The following is a 15046-nucleotide window of genomic DNA, read 5'->3' as shown; positions in this document are numbered from 1 at the left end:
GTTTAGCAAGTCCAAAGGGAGAAATTCAACTACCGCCCTAGAGGAATACAGGAAGTGCAAAAGGGAATTAAAGAAGGCAATTAGAGGAACAAAAAGGGGCATGAAAAAGGACTTGCAAATAAGATTAGGGAGAACTCCAAGATATTCTGTGCATACATTAAGGGGAAGAGGTTGACCAGAGAAAGAGGGCCCATTAGAGACCAAAGGGGCAATCTGTGTGTGAAGCCGCAGAACATTGCGAGGCTGTTAAATGAATACTTCCCATCAGTCTTCACTCAGGAGAAGATACAGAGTTCAGGAAATGGGACTGAGGACCTTGAGCAGTTTGACATAGGAAGTGAGGAGGTATAGGAGGCTTTGACGGACTTAAAAATAGACAAATCTCCAGGCTGCTGTGGGAGGAGAGGCAGGAAATTGCAGGGGCTTTGACGCAAGTTTTTAATTCCCCTCTTGTCAAGGGGGAATGCCAGAGGACTGGAGAACAGCTAATGTTGTTCCACTTTTCAAGAAGGGTGATAGAGATAAACCCGGGAATTACAGACCAGCGAGTCTCACATCAGTGCTAGGGAAGCTATTGGAGAAACTCCGGGAGAGAATTAATCTCCACTTTGAAAGGCACGGGTTGGTGAGGGATTGTCAGCATGGCTTTGTCAGAGGGACGGTCATGCCTAAGAAATTTGATAGAATGTTTTGACAAAGTGACCACGTGTGGATGAAGGAAGTGCAGTTGATGTAGTTTATATGGATTTTGGCAAAGCCTTTGACAAGATCCCACATGGGAGATTGATTGAGAGGGAAGGTCCCACACGGGAGACTAATTGAGAAGGTTGATGCTCATGGAACTCAAGGAAACATGGCGAGTTGGATGCTAAACTGGCTTAGTAATAGGACACAAAGGGTGGCGGTAGAAGACAGTTTGGGTAATTGGAGGCCCTTTGAGGATGCCACCAAGATTGGTAGGGTGGTTAACAGTGAAGAAGAGGGTCGTAAGTTACAGGAAGATGTAGATGGGTTGGACTGATGAACAGAGCAGTGGCAGATGGTATTTAACCTTGATAAACTTTGGAAGACACAGGACAAGGGAATATGTAATTAATGGCAGGACACCAGGAAGCTCCGAGGAACAGATGGATCTTGAGGTACTTGTTCAATGATCCCTGAAGGTGGCAGAGCAGGTGAATAGGCTAGTTAAGAAGGTATAAGGGAAGTTGCCTTTATCAGTGTGGTGTGGAATACAAGAACAAGGATGTCGGAGATGTACCGAACGTTGGTTCAGTTCTGGTAACCTCACTACAGTAAGGGTGTGATTGTACTGGAGGGGGTGTAGAGGAGATTCACCAGGATGTTGCCTGCGATGGGGCATCTGAGCTGTAAGGAGAGGCTGGATAGGCTTGGAATGTTTTCTTTAGAGCAGAGAAGGCTGAAGGGGGAATATGATTGAGTTGTGTAAGATTGAGATGTTTGGACAGGGTAACTAGGAAACAGTTGTTCACCTTGGTTGAGGGGTCAATCACAAGGGGGCAGAGTTTTAGGGTGGGGACAGGAGATTCCGAGGGGATTTGAGAAAAACATTATTTCACAGAGGGTAGTGAGATTCTGGAATGCACTGCCTGGGAAGGTAGTGGAGGCTGGGAACCTCACAACCTTTCAAAACCACTTGGATTAGCACTTGGAACACCATCACATTCAAGGACGAGACATGTGCTGGTAAGTGGGATTGGCGGGAGATTAATGTTAGTTGTCAGTGCAGACTCGATGGGCCAAATGGTCTTTTCTGCACTGTCCGGCTCTGTGACATGGAAGAGATTAATGCAAAGTATGAAATGTATAAAAAGTATCTGAGGATGTCATCGCATCCTATTGTTAACCCACCCTTGGCATATAACTTTAATAAGGTTGTTGCATTGGATCTAAAGGTGTGGGACAAAGACAGCAATATTTCCATTTGACACACTATCATAGAATTTACAGTGCAGAAGGAGGCCACTCGGCCCATCGAGTCTGCACCGGCTCTTGGAAAGAGCACCCTACCCAAGGTCAACACCTCCACCCTATCCCAGTAACCCCACCTAACCTGCACATCTTTGGACTCTGGGAGAAAACCGGAGCACCCGGAGGAAACCCACGCAGACACGGGGAGGATGTGCAGACTCCGCACAGACAGTTACCCAAGCCGGAATCGAACCTGGGACCCTGGAGCTGTGAAGCAATTGTGCTATCCACAATGCTACCGTGCTGCCCTGGTACTATAGACATGGTAACCTGATTTAGTCTTTCTCCAATAATACATGACAAGGACAAAAGGGTGATTCTGGACCAAGTCATGGAGAAATGGACAGGGACTGGACCTTGGGCACGAGCTAATTTCTGACTGATAATGGGGGGGGGGGGCAATTTGCTAATGACGTGTTCGAGACGTGTGTGAAAACAGGAACATTCTGGTCATGAACACCGCAGCTGAAAGTCTTTTCAGCAACGGACTCTGTGAAAAGAATCACACGGTGATCACTGAAATGCTGCCGAAACTCTGAGCTGATTAATGATTAATGCAAGTTGACAACTGCACTGGCTGGGATGATTAATGTAGAGAATTCACTTCAGATGATTGGAGGGTATAATCTCTATCAATTAGAAGAGGCAGTGGCGCGGGACTTCCGGGTGCGGCGATGACCAGCTGAGTCGCACGTTTCGGCAGCTCCCGGTGAAACGGACTTTGGGGCTCTTGATAGGAGCCCCAACGGCAATTTTGACGGCTAAAAACACTGTGCGGTAAACCAGAAGGGAATCCCCCCTGGATACGGATGAAAAAAGGAGGAGAAAGTGGCCGGATTGCAGTGGATCCTTTAGAACAGCGGCAAGGAAGGCAAGCAAAAACCAAGATGGCGTCGGAAGGTGGCAGTTTAACATGGGGCCCTGAACAACAAGAGTTCTTGAAATGCTGTGTGGAAGAGCTCAAAAAGGAAATGAAGTAAGAGCTGTTGGCCCCGATACTACAAGGCGATCAAAGGGCTAAAGGAGGAACAAAAGACCCAGGAGCGGGAGCTTCGGGTCATGAAGGCAAAGGCAGCCGAGAATGAGGACGACATACAGGGCCTGGTGGTGAAGACGGAGATGCATGAGGCACATCAGAAACGATGTGTGGAAAGGTTGGAGGCACTGGAGAACAATGCAAGGAGGAACAACCTGAGGATTCTTGGTCTTCCTGAAGGTGTGGAGGGAGCAGACGTCGGGGCATATGTGATCACGATGCTGCACTCGTTAATGGGAGCGGAGGCCCCGGCGGGTCCGTTGGAGGTGGAGGGAGCATACTGAGTGATGGCGCGAGGGCCGAGAGCAGGAGAAATTCCCAGAGCCATAGTGGTGAGATTCCTCCGTTTTAAGGATAGTGAAATGGTCCTTAGATGGGCAAAGAAAACTCGGAGCAGCAAATGGGAGAACGCGGTGATCCGCGTTTATCAAGACTGGAGTGCGGAGGTGGCGAGAAGGAGGACGAGCTTTAATCGGGCCAAGGCGGTGCTTCATAAAAAGAAGATAAAATTTGGAATGCTGCAACCGGCAAGACTGTGGGTCACATATCGAGGGAGGCACCACTACTTTGAGACGGCGGATGAAGCGTGGACTTTTATTGTGGAAGAAAAACTGGAATGAGCGGGTTATTAAAAAGAACGTTTGAACAAAGTGGTGGGGCGAATGTGGGGGGCAAAGAGGGGGGTTAAAAAGGGGGGAAAGAGGAGTTTTATGTACTAACCCTGCGATGTGGTAACTTTTCTCTCTTCCACAGGTGGTGAAGGGGGGAGGAGGGGGGGGGAGGAGATGGGGCGTTGGCCATTGGGGGCGGGGCCAAGGGAGAAGCGGGGGCTTGGTTCCCGCGCTATGATAATCATGGCGGGAATAGAGAAGCAGGAAGGAGGGGGCGTCGCACGGTGCGAGCCGAGGTCACCGGGGGAAGCCGAGGTCGGCCAGAGTTTGCTGACTTCTGGGAGCAACATGGGGGGAGTAATTACGCTAGCGGGGGGGGGGGGGGGAATTACTGGGTTGCTGCTGCTGGGGAGAGGGGGGAGCTGGTATGGGAGGGGATGGGCGGGGGGGGCACTGCCTGGGGGGGATACAGCTGCGTGGGAACCGGGTGAGGAGCTGGAAAAAGGTGATGGCTAATCGACAAGGGGGGGGGGGGGGGTAGGAAGCCCCCCAACCCGGCTGATCACGTGGAACGTGAGAGGGCTGAACGGGCTGATAAAGAGGGCACGGGTACTCGCACACCTTAAGAAACTTAAGGCAGATGTGGTTATGTTACAGGAAACGCACCTGAAACTGATAGACCAGGTTAGGCTACGCAAAGGATGGGTGGGGCAGGTGTTCCATTTGGGGCTAGATGCGAAAAACAGGGGGGTGGCTATATTGGATAAACATATGGATGATAATGGCATAGTGTAGGTTAGATGGCTTTTGTTTCGGTGCAACATCGTGGGCCGAAGGGCCTGTACTGCGCTGTATTGTTCTATGTTTCTATTAGTGGGGAAGCGGGTAATGTTCGAGGCAAAGACTATAGTGGCGGATAACGGGGGCAGATACGTGATGGTGAGTGGCAAACTACAGGGGGAGACGGTGGTTTTGGTAAACATATATGCCCCGAACTGGGATGATGCCAATTTTATGAGGCGGATGCTAGGACGCATTCCGGACCTAGAGATGGGAAAGCTGATAATGGGGGGAGATTTTAATACGGTGTTGGAACCAGGGCTGGATAGGTCGAAGTCCAGGACTGGAAGGAGGCCGGCAGCAGCCAAGGTACTTAAAGATTTTATGGAGCAGATGGGAGGTGTAGACCCGTGGAGATTTAGCAGACCTAGGAGTAAGGAGTTCTCGTTTTTCTCCTATGTCCATAAAGTCTACTCGCGAATAGACTTTTTTGTGCTGGGCATTGATCCCGAAGGTGAGGGGAACGGAGTATACGGCTATAGCCATTTCGGATCACGCTCCACACTGGGTGGACTTGGAGATAGGGGAGGAAACAGGAGGGCGCCCACCCTGGAGAATGGACATGGGACTAATGGCAGATGAGGGGGTGTGTCTAAGGGTGAGGGGGTGCATTGAAAAGTACTTGGAACTCAATGATAATGGGGAGGTCCAGGTGGGAGTGGTCTGGGAGGCGTTGAAGGCGGTGGTTAGAGGGGAGCTGATATCAATAAGGGCACATAAAGGGAAGCAGGAGAGTAAGGAACGGGAGCGGTTGCTGCAAGAACTTTTGAGGGTGGACAGACAATATGCGGAAGCACCGGAGGAGGGACTGTACATGGAAAGGCAAAGGCTACATGTAGAATTTGACTTGCTGACTACGGGCACTGCAGAGGCACAATGGAGGAAGGCACAGGGTGTACAGTACGAATATGGGGAGAAGGCGAGCAGGTTGCTGGCACACCAATTGAGGAAAAGGGGAGCAGCGAGGGAAATAGGGGGAGTGAGGGATGAGGAAGGAGAGATGGAGCGGGGAGCGGAGAGAGTGAATGGAGTGTTCAAGACATTTTATAAAAAATTGTATGAAGCTCAACCGCCGGATGGGAGGGAGAGAATGATGGGCTTCTTGGATCGGCTGGAATTTCCCAAGGTGGAAGAGCAGGAAAGGGTGGGACTGGGAGCACAGATCGAGGTAGAAGAAGTGGTGAAAGGAATTAGGAGCATGCAGGCGGGAAAGGCCCCGGGACCGGATGGATTCCCAGTCGAATTCTATAGAAAATATGTGGACTTGCTCGCCCCGGTATTGACGAGGACCTTTAATGAGGCAAAGGAAAGGGGACAACTGCCCCCGACTATGTCTGAAGCAACGATATCGCTTCTCTTAAAGAAGGAAAAGGACCCGCTACAATGCGGGTCCTATAGACCTATTTCCCTCCTAAATGTAGATGCCAAGATCCTGGCCAAGGTAATGGCAATGAGAATAGAGGAATGTGTCCCGGGGGTGGTCCACGAGGACCAAACTGGGTTTGTGAAGGGGAGACAGCTGAACACGAATATACGGAGGCTGTTAGGGGTAATGATGATGGCCCCACCAGAGGGGGAAACGTAGATAGTAGTGGCGATGGATGCCGAGAAAGCATTTGATAGAGTGGTGGGATTATTTGTGGGAGGTGTTGAGGAGATTTGGTTTTGGAGAGGGGTATGTTAGATGGGTGCAGCTGTTGTATAGGGCCCCGATGGCGAGCGTGGTCACGAATGGACGGGGATCTGCATATTTTCGGCTCCATAGAGGGACAAGGCAGGGGTGCCCTCTGTCCCCATTATTGTTTGCACTGGCGATTGAGCCCCTGGCGATAGCGTTGAGGGGTTCCAAGAAGTGGAGGGGAGTACTTAGAGGAGGAGAAGAACACCGGGTATCTTTGTATGCGGACGATTTGCTACTATACGTGGCAGACCCGGCGGAGGGGATGCCAGAAATAATGCGGATACTTGGGGAGTTTGGGGATTTTTCAGGGTATAAATTGAACATGGGGAAAAGTGAGTTGTTTGTGGTGCATCCAGGGGAGCAGAGTAGAGAAATAGAGGACCTACCGTTGAGGAAGGTAACAGGGGACTTTCGTTACCTGGGGATCCAGATAGCCAAGAATTGGGGCACATTGCATAGGTTAAATTTAACGCGGTTGGTGGAACAAATGAAGGAGGATTTTAAGAGATGGGATATGGTATCCCTGTCACTGGCAGGGAGGGTGCAGGCGGTTAAGATGGTGGTCCTCCCGAGATTCCTCTTTGTGTTTCAGTGCCTCCCGGTGGTGATCACGAAGGCTTTTTTTAAAAGGATTGAAAAGAGCATCATGGGTTTTGTGTGGCCCGGGAAGACCCCGAGAGTGAGGAAGGGATTCTTACAGCGTAGCAGGGATAGGGGGGGGCTGGCACTACCGAGCCTAAGTGAGTATTATTGGGCCGCTAATATTTCAATGGTGAGTAAGTGGATGGGAGAGGAGGAGGGAGCGGCGTGGAAGAGATTAGAGAGGGCGTCCTGTAGGGGGACTAGCCTACAGGCTATGGTGACAGCCCCATTGCCGTTCTCACCGAGGAACTACACCACAAGCCCGGTGGTGGTGGCTACACTGAAGATTTGGGGACAGTGGAGACGGCATAGGGGAAAGACTGGAGCCTTGGGGGGGTCCCCGATAAGAAACAACCATAGGTTTGCCTCGGGGGGAATGGATGGGGGATATGGAATGTGGCAAAGAGCAGGAATAACGCAACTGAAAGATTTGTTTGTGGATGGGAAGTTCGCGAGTCTGGGAGCGCTGACCGAGAAATATGGGTTGCCCCAAGGGAATGCATTTAGGTATATGCAACTGAGGGCTTTTGCGAGGCAACAGGTGAGGGAATTCCCGCAGCTCCCGACACAAGAGGTGCAGGACAGAGTGATCTCAAAGACATGGGTGGGGGATGGTAAGGTGTCAGATATATATAAGGAAATGAGGGACGAAGGGGAGACTATGGTAGATGAACTAAAAGGGAAATGGGAAGAAGAGCTGGGGGAGGAGATCGAGGAGGGGCTGTGGGCAGATGCCCTAAGCAGGGTAAACTCGTCGTCCTCGTGTGCCAGGCTAAGCCTGATTCAGTTTAAGGTATTACACAGGGCGCATATGACTGGAGCACGGCTCAGTAAATTTTTTGGGGTGGAGGATAGGTGTGCGAGGTGTGCGAGGTGCTCGAGAAGCCCAGCGAATCATACCCATATGTTTTGGTCATGCCCGGCACTACAGGGGTTTTGGATGGGGGTGACAAAGGTGCTTTCAAAAGTAGTGGGGGTCCGGGTCGAACCAAGCTGGGGGTTGGCTATATTTGGGGTTGCACAAGAGCCGGGAGTGCAGGAGGCGAGAGAGGCCAATGTTTTGGCCTTTGCGTCCCTAGTAGCCCGGCGCAGGATATTGCTAATGTGGAAAGAAGCCAAGCCCCCGGGGGTGGAGACCTGGATAAATGACATGGCAGGGTTTATAAAGCTAGAGCGGATTAAGTTCGTTCTAAGGGGGTCGGCTCAAGGGTTCACCAGGCGGTGGCAACCGTTCGTCGAATACCTCGCAGAAAGATAAATGGAATGGAAAAAAGGCAGCAGCAGCAGCCCAGGATCGGGGGGGGGGGGGGGGGGGAGGAGGAACCAGAAGGACTCTCAGGGTTGTTAATATATACTGTATAATATGTATAGGTCGTTGCGACAGATAATTATATATTGGACTGTTAAATTATATTTTTGGAGAGTGTTACTTGTGATAAGGCAGTTGCCAATTAGGGTTAGTTTTCATTTTTGTTATTTATTATTTATTCATTTTTTGTTTATAAAATAGGTCATTGTTATTTGTGTTGTTATAATATTGTGTAAAGGATGCACAATGTACTGTGTTGGTTGACCAAAAATTTTCAATAAAATATTCATTAAAAAAAAAAATTTAATTGCGAAAAAGATTAACTATCAATGTTTTCAAAAATTGAAATGAGTTATTTCCAATTTCTGATGAATGTCCGCCGGATGTTGTGTTGTCAGTTTCACAGGAGCCACAGTGATTAAGTTGGTGGGTTTTGGAAATTGGAAGTTACACATGAGCAGCTTTTGGGACTATTTCACCTCACTGTCGATTTCATGTTACAGCGAACAACAATCGGTGTTGTGATTGGCTGAAGATGTCACTTCTGTTCATTCTAAAAATGTTATTTTGTATATTTCTAATCAAAAGTTCGAAATGAAAATAAAAGGTGAATGATATTCTGTAAAAAAAAAAAGAGGCAGTGGTGCAGTGATATTGGCACTGGACTCATAATCCAGAGAAGCAGGATGATGCCTGGGGACCAAAGAGAAAATGCTGCAAAATCTCAGCAGGTCTGGCAGCATCTGTAGGGAGAGAAAAGAGCAAACATTGAGAGTCCAGATGACCCTTTGTGCCTTGTGTTCGAATCCCACCATGATAGATGGTCTGAAGTCTATTGATCACAATGAAACAATTGTCGATTGTTGTAAAAAACCGTCTGGTTCACTAATGTCCTTTAGGGAAGGAAATCTACTGTCCTTACCTGGTCTGGCCTACGTGTGACTCCAGATCCACAGCAACTCTTAAATGTCCCTGAAAGGCAATTAGGGATGGGCAATAAATCTTGGCCCAGTCAGCGACATGCCATGAAAGAATAACAAAAAAGTTGTTCCATGGGAGAAATCCCAAATAATAATCTTTATTGTCACAAGTAGGCTTACATTAACACTGCAATGAAGTTACTGTGAAAAGCCCCCAGTCGCCACATTCCGGCGCCTGTTCGGGTCACAGAGGGAGAATTCAGAATGTCCAATTCACCCAACAACACGTCTTTCAGGACTTGTGGGAGAAAACCGGAGCACCCGGAGGAAACCCATGCAGACTCAGGGAGAGCGTGCAGACTCCGCACGGACAGTGATCCAAGCCGGGAATCAAACCCAGGTCCCTCTGTGCTGGGCAATAGCCACCCTGCTTTAGAAGGGATGACAATTAATTCCATTTTCATTCAATATCTATTGGACTGCCTCACAATAAGAAGTGCTCAATTCATGACATTGTTGGGGATTCGTGGAGAGGACTGTTGCAGTGCTCTTCACAATTTTTCTTTGATTTGTTTTGAAATATTCTTGGTGCACACTGTTACGGTCGCGGTCAGGACTGTTAATGTTTAAGGAGAAATTCAAACACCCAGTGATTAACTGAAGGAATTACGCCACAAGATTCCACATTTTAAAACAAGAACAAACCTTACAGTCTGTATAAAACAAAAGAAAATTAAAAACCAGCACTGCAAACTGAATACTATTGTCAAGAAAGATTTAAGATCAAAACCTTGTTCTACTTTTTAACCTCACCCCAAGGGTTCCCTTATAGAATGATAGAATTTACAGTGCAGGAGGCCATTCGGCCCATCGAGTCTGCACTGGCCCTTGGAAAAGGGCACTCACTTAAACCCACACCTCCACCCTACCCCAATAACGCAGTAACCCCACCTAACCTTTTGGACACTAAGGGGCAATTTAGCATGGCCAATCCACCTAACCTGCACATCTTTGGACTGTGGGAGGAAACCCACGCAGACACGGGGAGGACGTGCAAACTGCACAGACAGTCACCCGAGGCCGGAATTGGACCCTGAAGCTGTGAGGCGGTGGTGCTAACCATTGTGCCACCCAATATCCTGAATGATATCTTGAAGGTTCATTCATTTCTGTTGCTGGGACCATACCAAAGGTATGCCAAAGCTCTTCAGAATTCACTTCAGCATTCATCAATTCTCCAAGCAGCTCCATATTTTAATCGAGGTCCTTCCATTGATCAGCTGATCAGCCCCCAAACTTCCCTTCAACGCATCAAAACTGTGGATTCCTCAGTCCAAGTGTGGGCTTCACTGCTTTCCTGCTAAGGGATTTAAACATTAGGAACACCCCTGGTACTTCGTGGCTTCTCGTCCCACAGCTGGTTCACAGCTTCTGGTCTGGTCCCACAGCTGGCTGCTTCCAAGCTAACTTCAGTCTAGCTGCTTTCTGTGAGAAACACCCAGAATTCCAACCAAATCTCCAACCTGAATCACTTATCTCTATGGTCACAGATCAGTTGGGATGTCCAATTAATGTTTATATTAATCATTTTTTTAGCTGCAACAGCCATGACCCTATCGGAGCAGGCTCGAAGGGCCGAATGGTGGAGCAGGCTCGAAAGGCCAAATGGCCTACTCCTGTTCCTAAGTCCTATGTTTAACTAACTTATAAAATGCAATACACATAATAATCCCAACATTGTCCACCGCACATTCACAAGTCCATCTTGAATTCCATGCCCAGGAATCACAGTCCACTGAAGATGGGAAACTTTACTGCTGCTGTGCTTTCTGAAAGTTATTTTCTGACAGTAATTATTGTCCAAAGTTCGTTCTGCGAGAGGAGAGTCCTTATTGCTGCTCAGATGTGAATTAAAGTTCAGTTTTTAAAACAGTTCACCGTTCAACTTTTGGATTTTATTTTCTTCCATGTTTGTAGTTTCCCCATTGATTAAATCCAAAGAGAAGATTCCAGTCAATACCACATTTGAACCGTCTTTTTGTCCAGTTGTGGGTCTACCTTCATTTTTTAGTTCATTTCCCAGACTCAAACATTCTGGATTCTCTTTTTGAGACAGAAAGCTCAAAATGGCTTCTTTGTGTGCCTCCAACTTGTTCCTTTAATTGGTCAAAATCTTCTTCAGCCATTTTAAGAATGTCGGTCAAATGTTTTTCATATTCAAACAAAAGTGATATTCCTACGTGGAGCATATGGGAACTTGGGTTTAGAAAGAGAGAGATTGGGAACAAAAGCAGGGAGGTTATTCTGATAGTTTATAAAGCTCTGGTGAGTCCACAACAGGAGACCGAGTCCGGTTCTGGTCACCACACTTTAGGAAGGATGTGAGGCTCCTTGAGAGGGTGTAGAGGAGATTTACCAGAATGGTTCCAGCGAGGAGGAATTTTATCGACAAGGCTAGGGTGGAGAAACTGGGGTTATTCACCTTGCAGCAAAGGAGGGTGAGGGGAGATTTGATAAGAGGTGGACAAGCTTATAATAGGTTTAAATAAGGTGAAAAAAAAAAGGTTGTTCCGATCAGTTGATGGTAGAAAGATGAGGGTGCACAGATTTATTCAGGGGGATGCGAAGAAGTGTTTAATGCAGTGAGTGGTAATGAGCTGGAACTCGCTGCCTTAGAGGGTGGTGGAAGCAGAGACGATGAACACTTTAACAAGGAAAATGGATGGGCACTTGAGGGAAACAAACTTGAAAGGGTAAAGGGATAGAACAGGGAAAAATGGGACTGACTGGTTAGGCTGATGAGAATAATACCAGAACTGGGAGCATTTAACCCTCAGGAAAGACTGGGACTGCTTTTCTCTCGGAAATCAAAGACCGATCAAACTTTTAAAATTAGGAAGGCGTTATAAAATGCAATTAGGATTTCATGTGAAACCTCTTTACCCAGCGAGTGGTGAGAATGTGGAACTCACTACCACAGCGAGTGGTTGAGGTGAACAGCATGAATACACTGGGGAAGCTAGATACATACATGAGGGAGAAAGGAATAGGAGGTGCTGATGGGGGAGATGTAGAGGGCTGGGTGGAGGATCATGTGGAGCATAAATACTGACAGAAACCAATTGCTCCGACTGGCCTGGCCCTGTGCTGTAGTCTCAATGGAACAGAGACAAACGTATTTAATTTAGATTTACCTGCAGGCATACAAGATGATCATAGGATTGGATAGGGTGGACAGTGAGAGCCTTTTTCCTCGGATGGTGATGTCTAGCACGAGGGGACATAGCTTTAAATTGAAGGGAGATAATATAAGACAGATGTCAGAGGTAGGGTCTTTACTCAGAGAGTAGTAAGGGCGTGGAATGCCCTGCCTGCAACAGTAGTGGACTCGCCAACACTAAGGACATTCAAATGGTCATTGGATAGACATATGGACAATAAGGGAATAGTGTAGATGGGCTTTAGAGTGGTTTCACAGGTCGGCGCAACATCGAGGGCCGAAGGGCCTGTACTGCGCTGTAATGTTCTATGTTCTATATGCAGTGGTAGGGACAACACTATTTACTGTCCAGGATAAATTTCAGTGGAAATGTGCTCTCCCAGGTTCAAAGAGCATCAGCACATTGGAAGACGAGTCATGACACTGGCCAGTCCACCAGCGAGAAACCCTCCAGCCCTCCCACTTCAACAGTCAGAATGAACATGGTTCAGCCCTGGGTGTGATTAGCAGCAGCAAAAATAGCAGAATCCAACCCCTGTAATCACGTGTGAACTCGCTGGTGGTTCCGTAGGTAAATTGACCGACTGAATCTCTTCCCACACTTAGAGCAGCTGAATGTCCTCTCCGCATCGTGAAGACGCTGGTGGATTTGCAGGCTTGCTGAATCAATGAATGCTTTCCCACACTCAGAGCAGGTGGGTGGCCACTCCCCAGTGTGAATCCGCTGGTGTGCCTTCAGGAAGGATGACCGACTGAATCCCTTTCCACACTCAGAGCAGGTAAACGGCTTCTCCTTGGTGTGAACTCGTTGATGTATCCGCAGGCTTGATGAATCAATGAACGCCTTCCCACACTCAGAACAGATGAACGGCCTCTCCCCAGTGTGAACCCGTTGGTGTATCCGCAGGTTGGAGGAGTGAGAGAATCCCTTTCCACAATCTGAGCAGGTGAACGGTCTCTCCCCGGTGTGAACACGCTGGTGTGCCTGCAAGTGAGATAACCGACTAAATCCCATCTGACACTCAGAGCAGTTGAATGGCCTCTCCCCGGTGTGAATTCGCTCGTGTGTCAGCAGATCAGATGAAGTCGTGAATGCCTTCCCGCACTCTGAGCAGGTGAATGGCCTCTCCCTGGTGTGAGCACGCTGGTGCCTCAGCAGGTGGGAGGAATGAGTGAATCCCTTACCACAATCACAGCAGGTGAATGGCCTCTCCCCAGTGTGACTGCGTCGATGAATTTCAAGCTGGGATGGGGATCTGAATCCCTTCCCACAATCCCCACATTTCCACGGTTTCTCCATGGTGCGGTGTTCCATCTCCATGTTTGTTCCTCAGCTGAGGTGCCCCCTGTACGATCTCCTCCTTCTGTAAATGATGATGGTCTTTCAAGCTGTGTAACTGGTTAAATACTTTCCCAGTCAGTTCACTGGATCACTCTCAGGTGGGTGGATGCCTTGCTGCTTTTCCAGTCACACTGATGTTTAAAATTTTCTGAAGCAGACAGAACAAAGAAACGTTTTTCCTTCTAGATCCAAAGGCTGACAATATTCAGGACCTGATAATCGGACAACTTTGTTGATTCTTCACTTGATTTTTGATTGAGTTGTTTAGTGTCTGCAAATCCTCCCCCTTCTAATATCCTGCAAAAGAGGTTTAGAAAACGTGTCACTGTCAGTACAGGATAGAAACCAAAATTGCCTGTTCTTAATTCCGATGGGACAGAGTTTCCTATGAGGCGAGATTGAGGAAACTGGGCTCTATTCCCTAAGAGTTTCGAAGAATAATAGCTGATCTTATGTAATAATAACTTCAGTAAGAAGTCTCACAACACGAGGTTAAAGTCCAACAGGTTTATTTGAATGATTTCAAACAAACCTGTTGGATATTAACCTGGTGTTGTGAGACTTCTTTCTGTGCCCACCCCAGTCCAAGGCCGGCATCTCCACATCATAATCGCTTCAGTTCGATTCTGGCCCCAGGTCACTGTCCGTGTGGAGTTTGCACATTCTCCCCGTGTCTACATGAGTCTCACTCCCACAACCCAAAGATGTGCAGGGCAGGTAGGTCGGCCACGCTAATTTGCATCTTAATTGGATTTTTAAAAAAAAAGTCATAACTTCAGATGTTTGATGTTATTACGATCCCCGTGGAGAGAGAGAACCTTAAAATAAACAAATTCCCAGAAAGCACTAATAAACCAAAGTACAAGGTTTCACTTAAAAAAACATTTACTGCAACAAACTAAAATGAACATAAATGAATTATGCACGAACAGACAAAAGATATTTGAATAAACAGGATAAATTTGTCTTTAAATATCTCAGACAATAAAAACAGGTTCTACAAAATCTCAGCATTTTGACTCTAATTCCAGTTCCAGAGTCCCACAACTCTCTGTATTTCCCAGGGGGAGAAAGAAAGTGTTTTACTCACAGATGTTGGACAGAGGAGGAAGTTTTAGTCTGTGTGTGAAGCTAAAAACAAATGCTGTGCTGTTTATAATCAAACTGCAGGACTGGGAAGAAAATGATGGGAAGACATTTTGCAAAGTCCCCTCCCCCACTCCCTCAGCTAGCAGCCCAGCGCGCAGGCGCAGAGAGCGCAGCTGAGCCGAGCTGTCCGGAGCAGGCGCAGTGCGGCTGTCGCTCCCGATCTCTTTTCGGACCAGCCAGCCGCCGTAGAGAGAGGGGGGTGGGGGGAAGAGTTCACCGAGCGGCTTCCCGCTCTGGCCGGAGCCGGTTGCCTGGAAACGTCTCGAGGAGGTGTCGGGGAGGGGGTAACATTAGTGGGGGGGTG

The 15046-nt window shown here is 48.0% G+C and overlaps 1 protein-coding gene across 1 annotated transcript; it reads right to left on the bottom strand.

Moving 5' to 3' along the window:
* Positions 1 to 9156: 9156 nt before the first annotated feature.
* Positions 9157 to 15000, bottom strand: LOC140419786 (uncharacterized). Its single transcript, XM_072503793.1, has 2 exons — positions 14684 to 15000; positions 9157 to 13890 (listed from the first exon to the last, which is right to left on the bottom strand). The coding sequence occupies exon 2, from the start codon at positions 13570 to 13572 to the stop codon at positions 12793 to 12795; it is 780 nt and encodes a 259-aa protein (XP_072359894.1). The 5' UTR covers positions 13573 to 13890; positions 14684 to 15000; the 3' UTR covers positions 9157 to 12792.
* Positions 15001 to 15046: the final 46 nt, after the last annotated feature.

This window comes from Scyliorhinus torazame, chromosome 5, assembly GCF_047496885.1.
Source record: "Scyliorhinus torazame isolate Kashiwa2021f chromosome 5, sScyTor2.1, whole genome shotgun sequence".
Lineage (NCBI taxonomy): Eukaryota > Metazoa > Chordata > Chondrichthyes > Carcharhiniformes > Scyliorhinidae > Scyliorhinus > Scyliorhinus torazame.
This window is presented reverse-complemented; position numbering and strand designations above follow the sequence as displayed.

What these genes read in the sequence shown, in the direction of transcription:
- LOC140419786 (XM_072503793.1), bottom strand. Translation starts at nt 13,572, where the DNA reads ATGGAGATGGAACACCGCACCATGGAGAAACCGTGGAAATGTGGGGAT.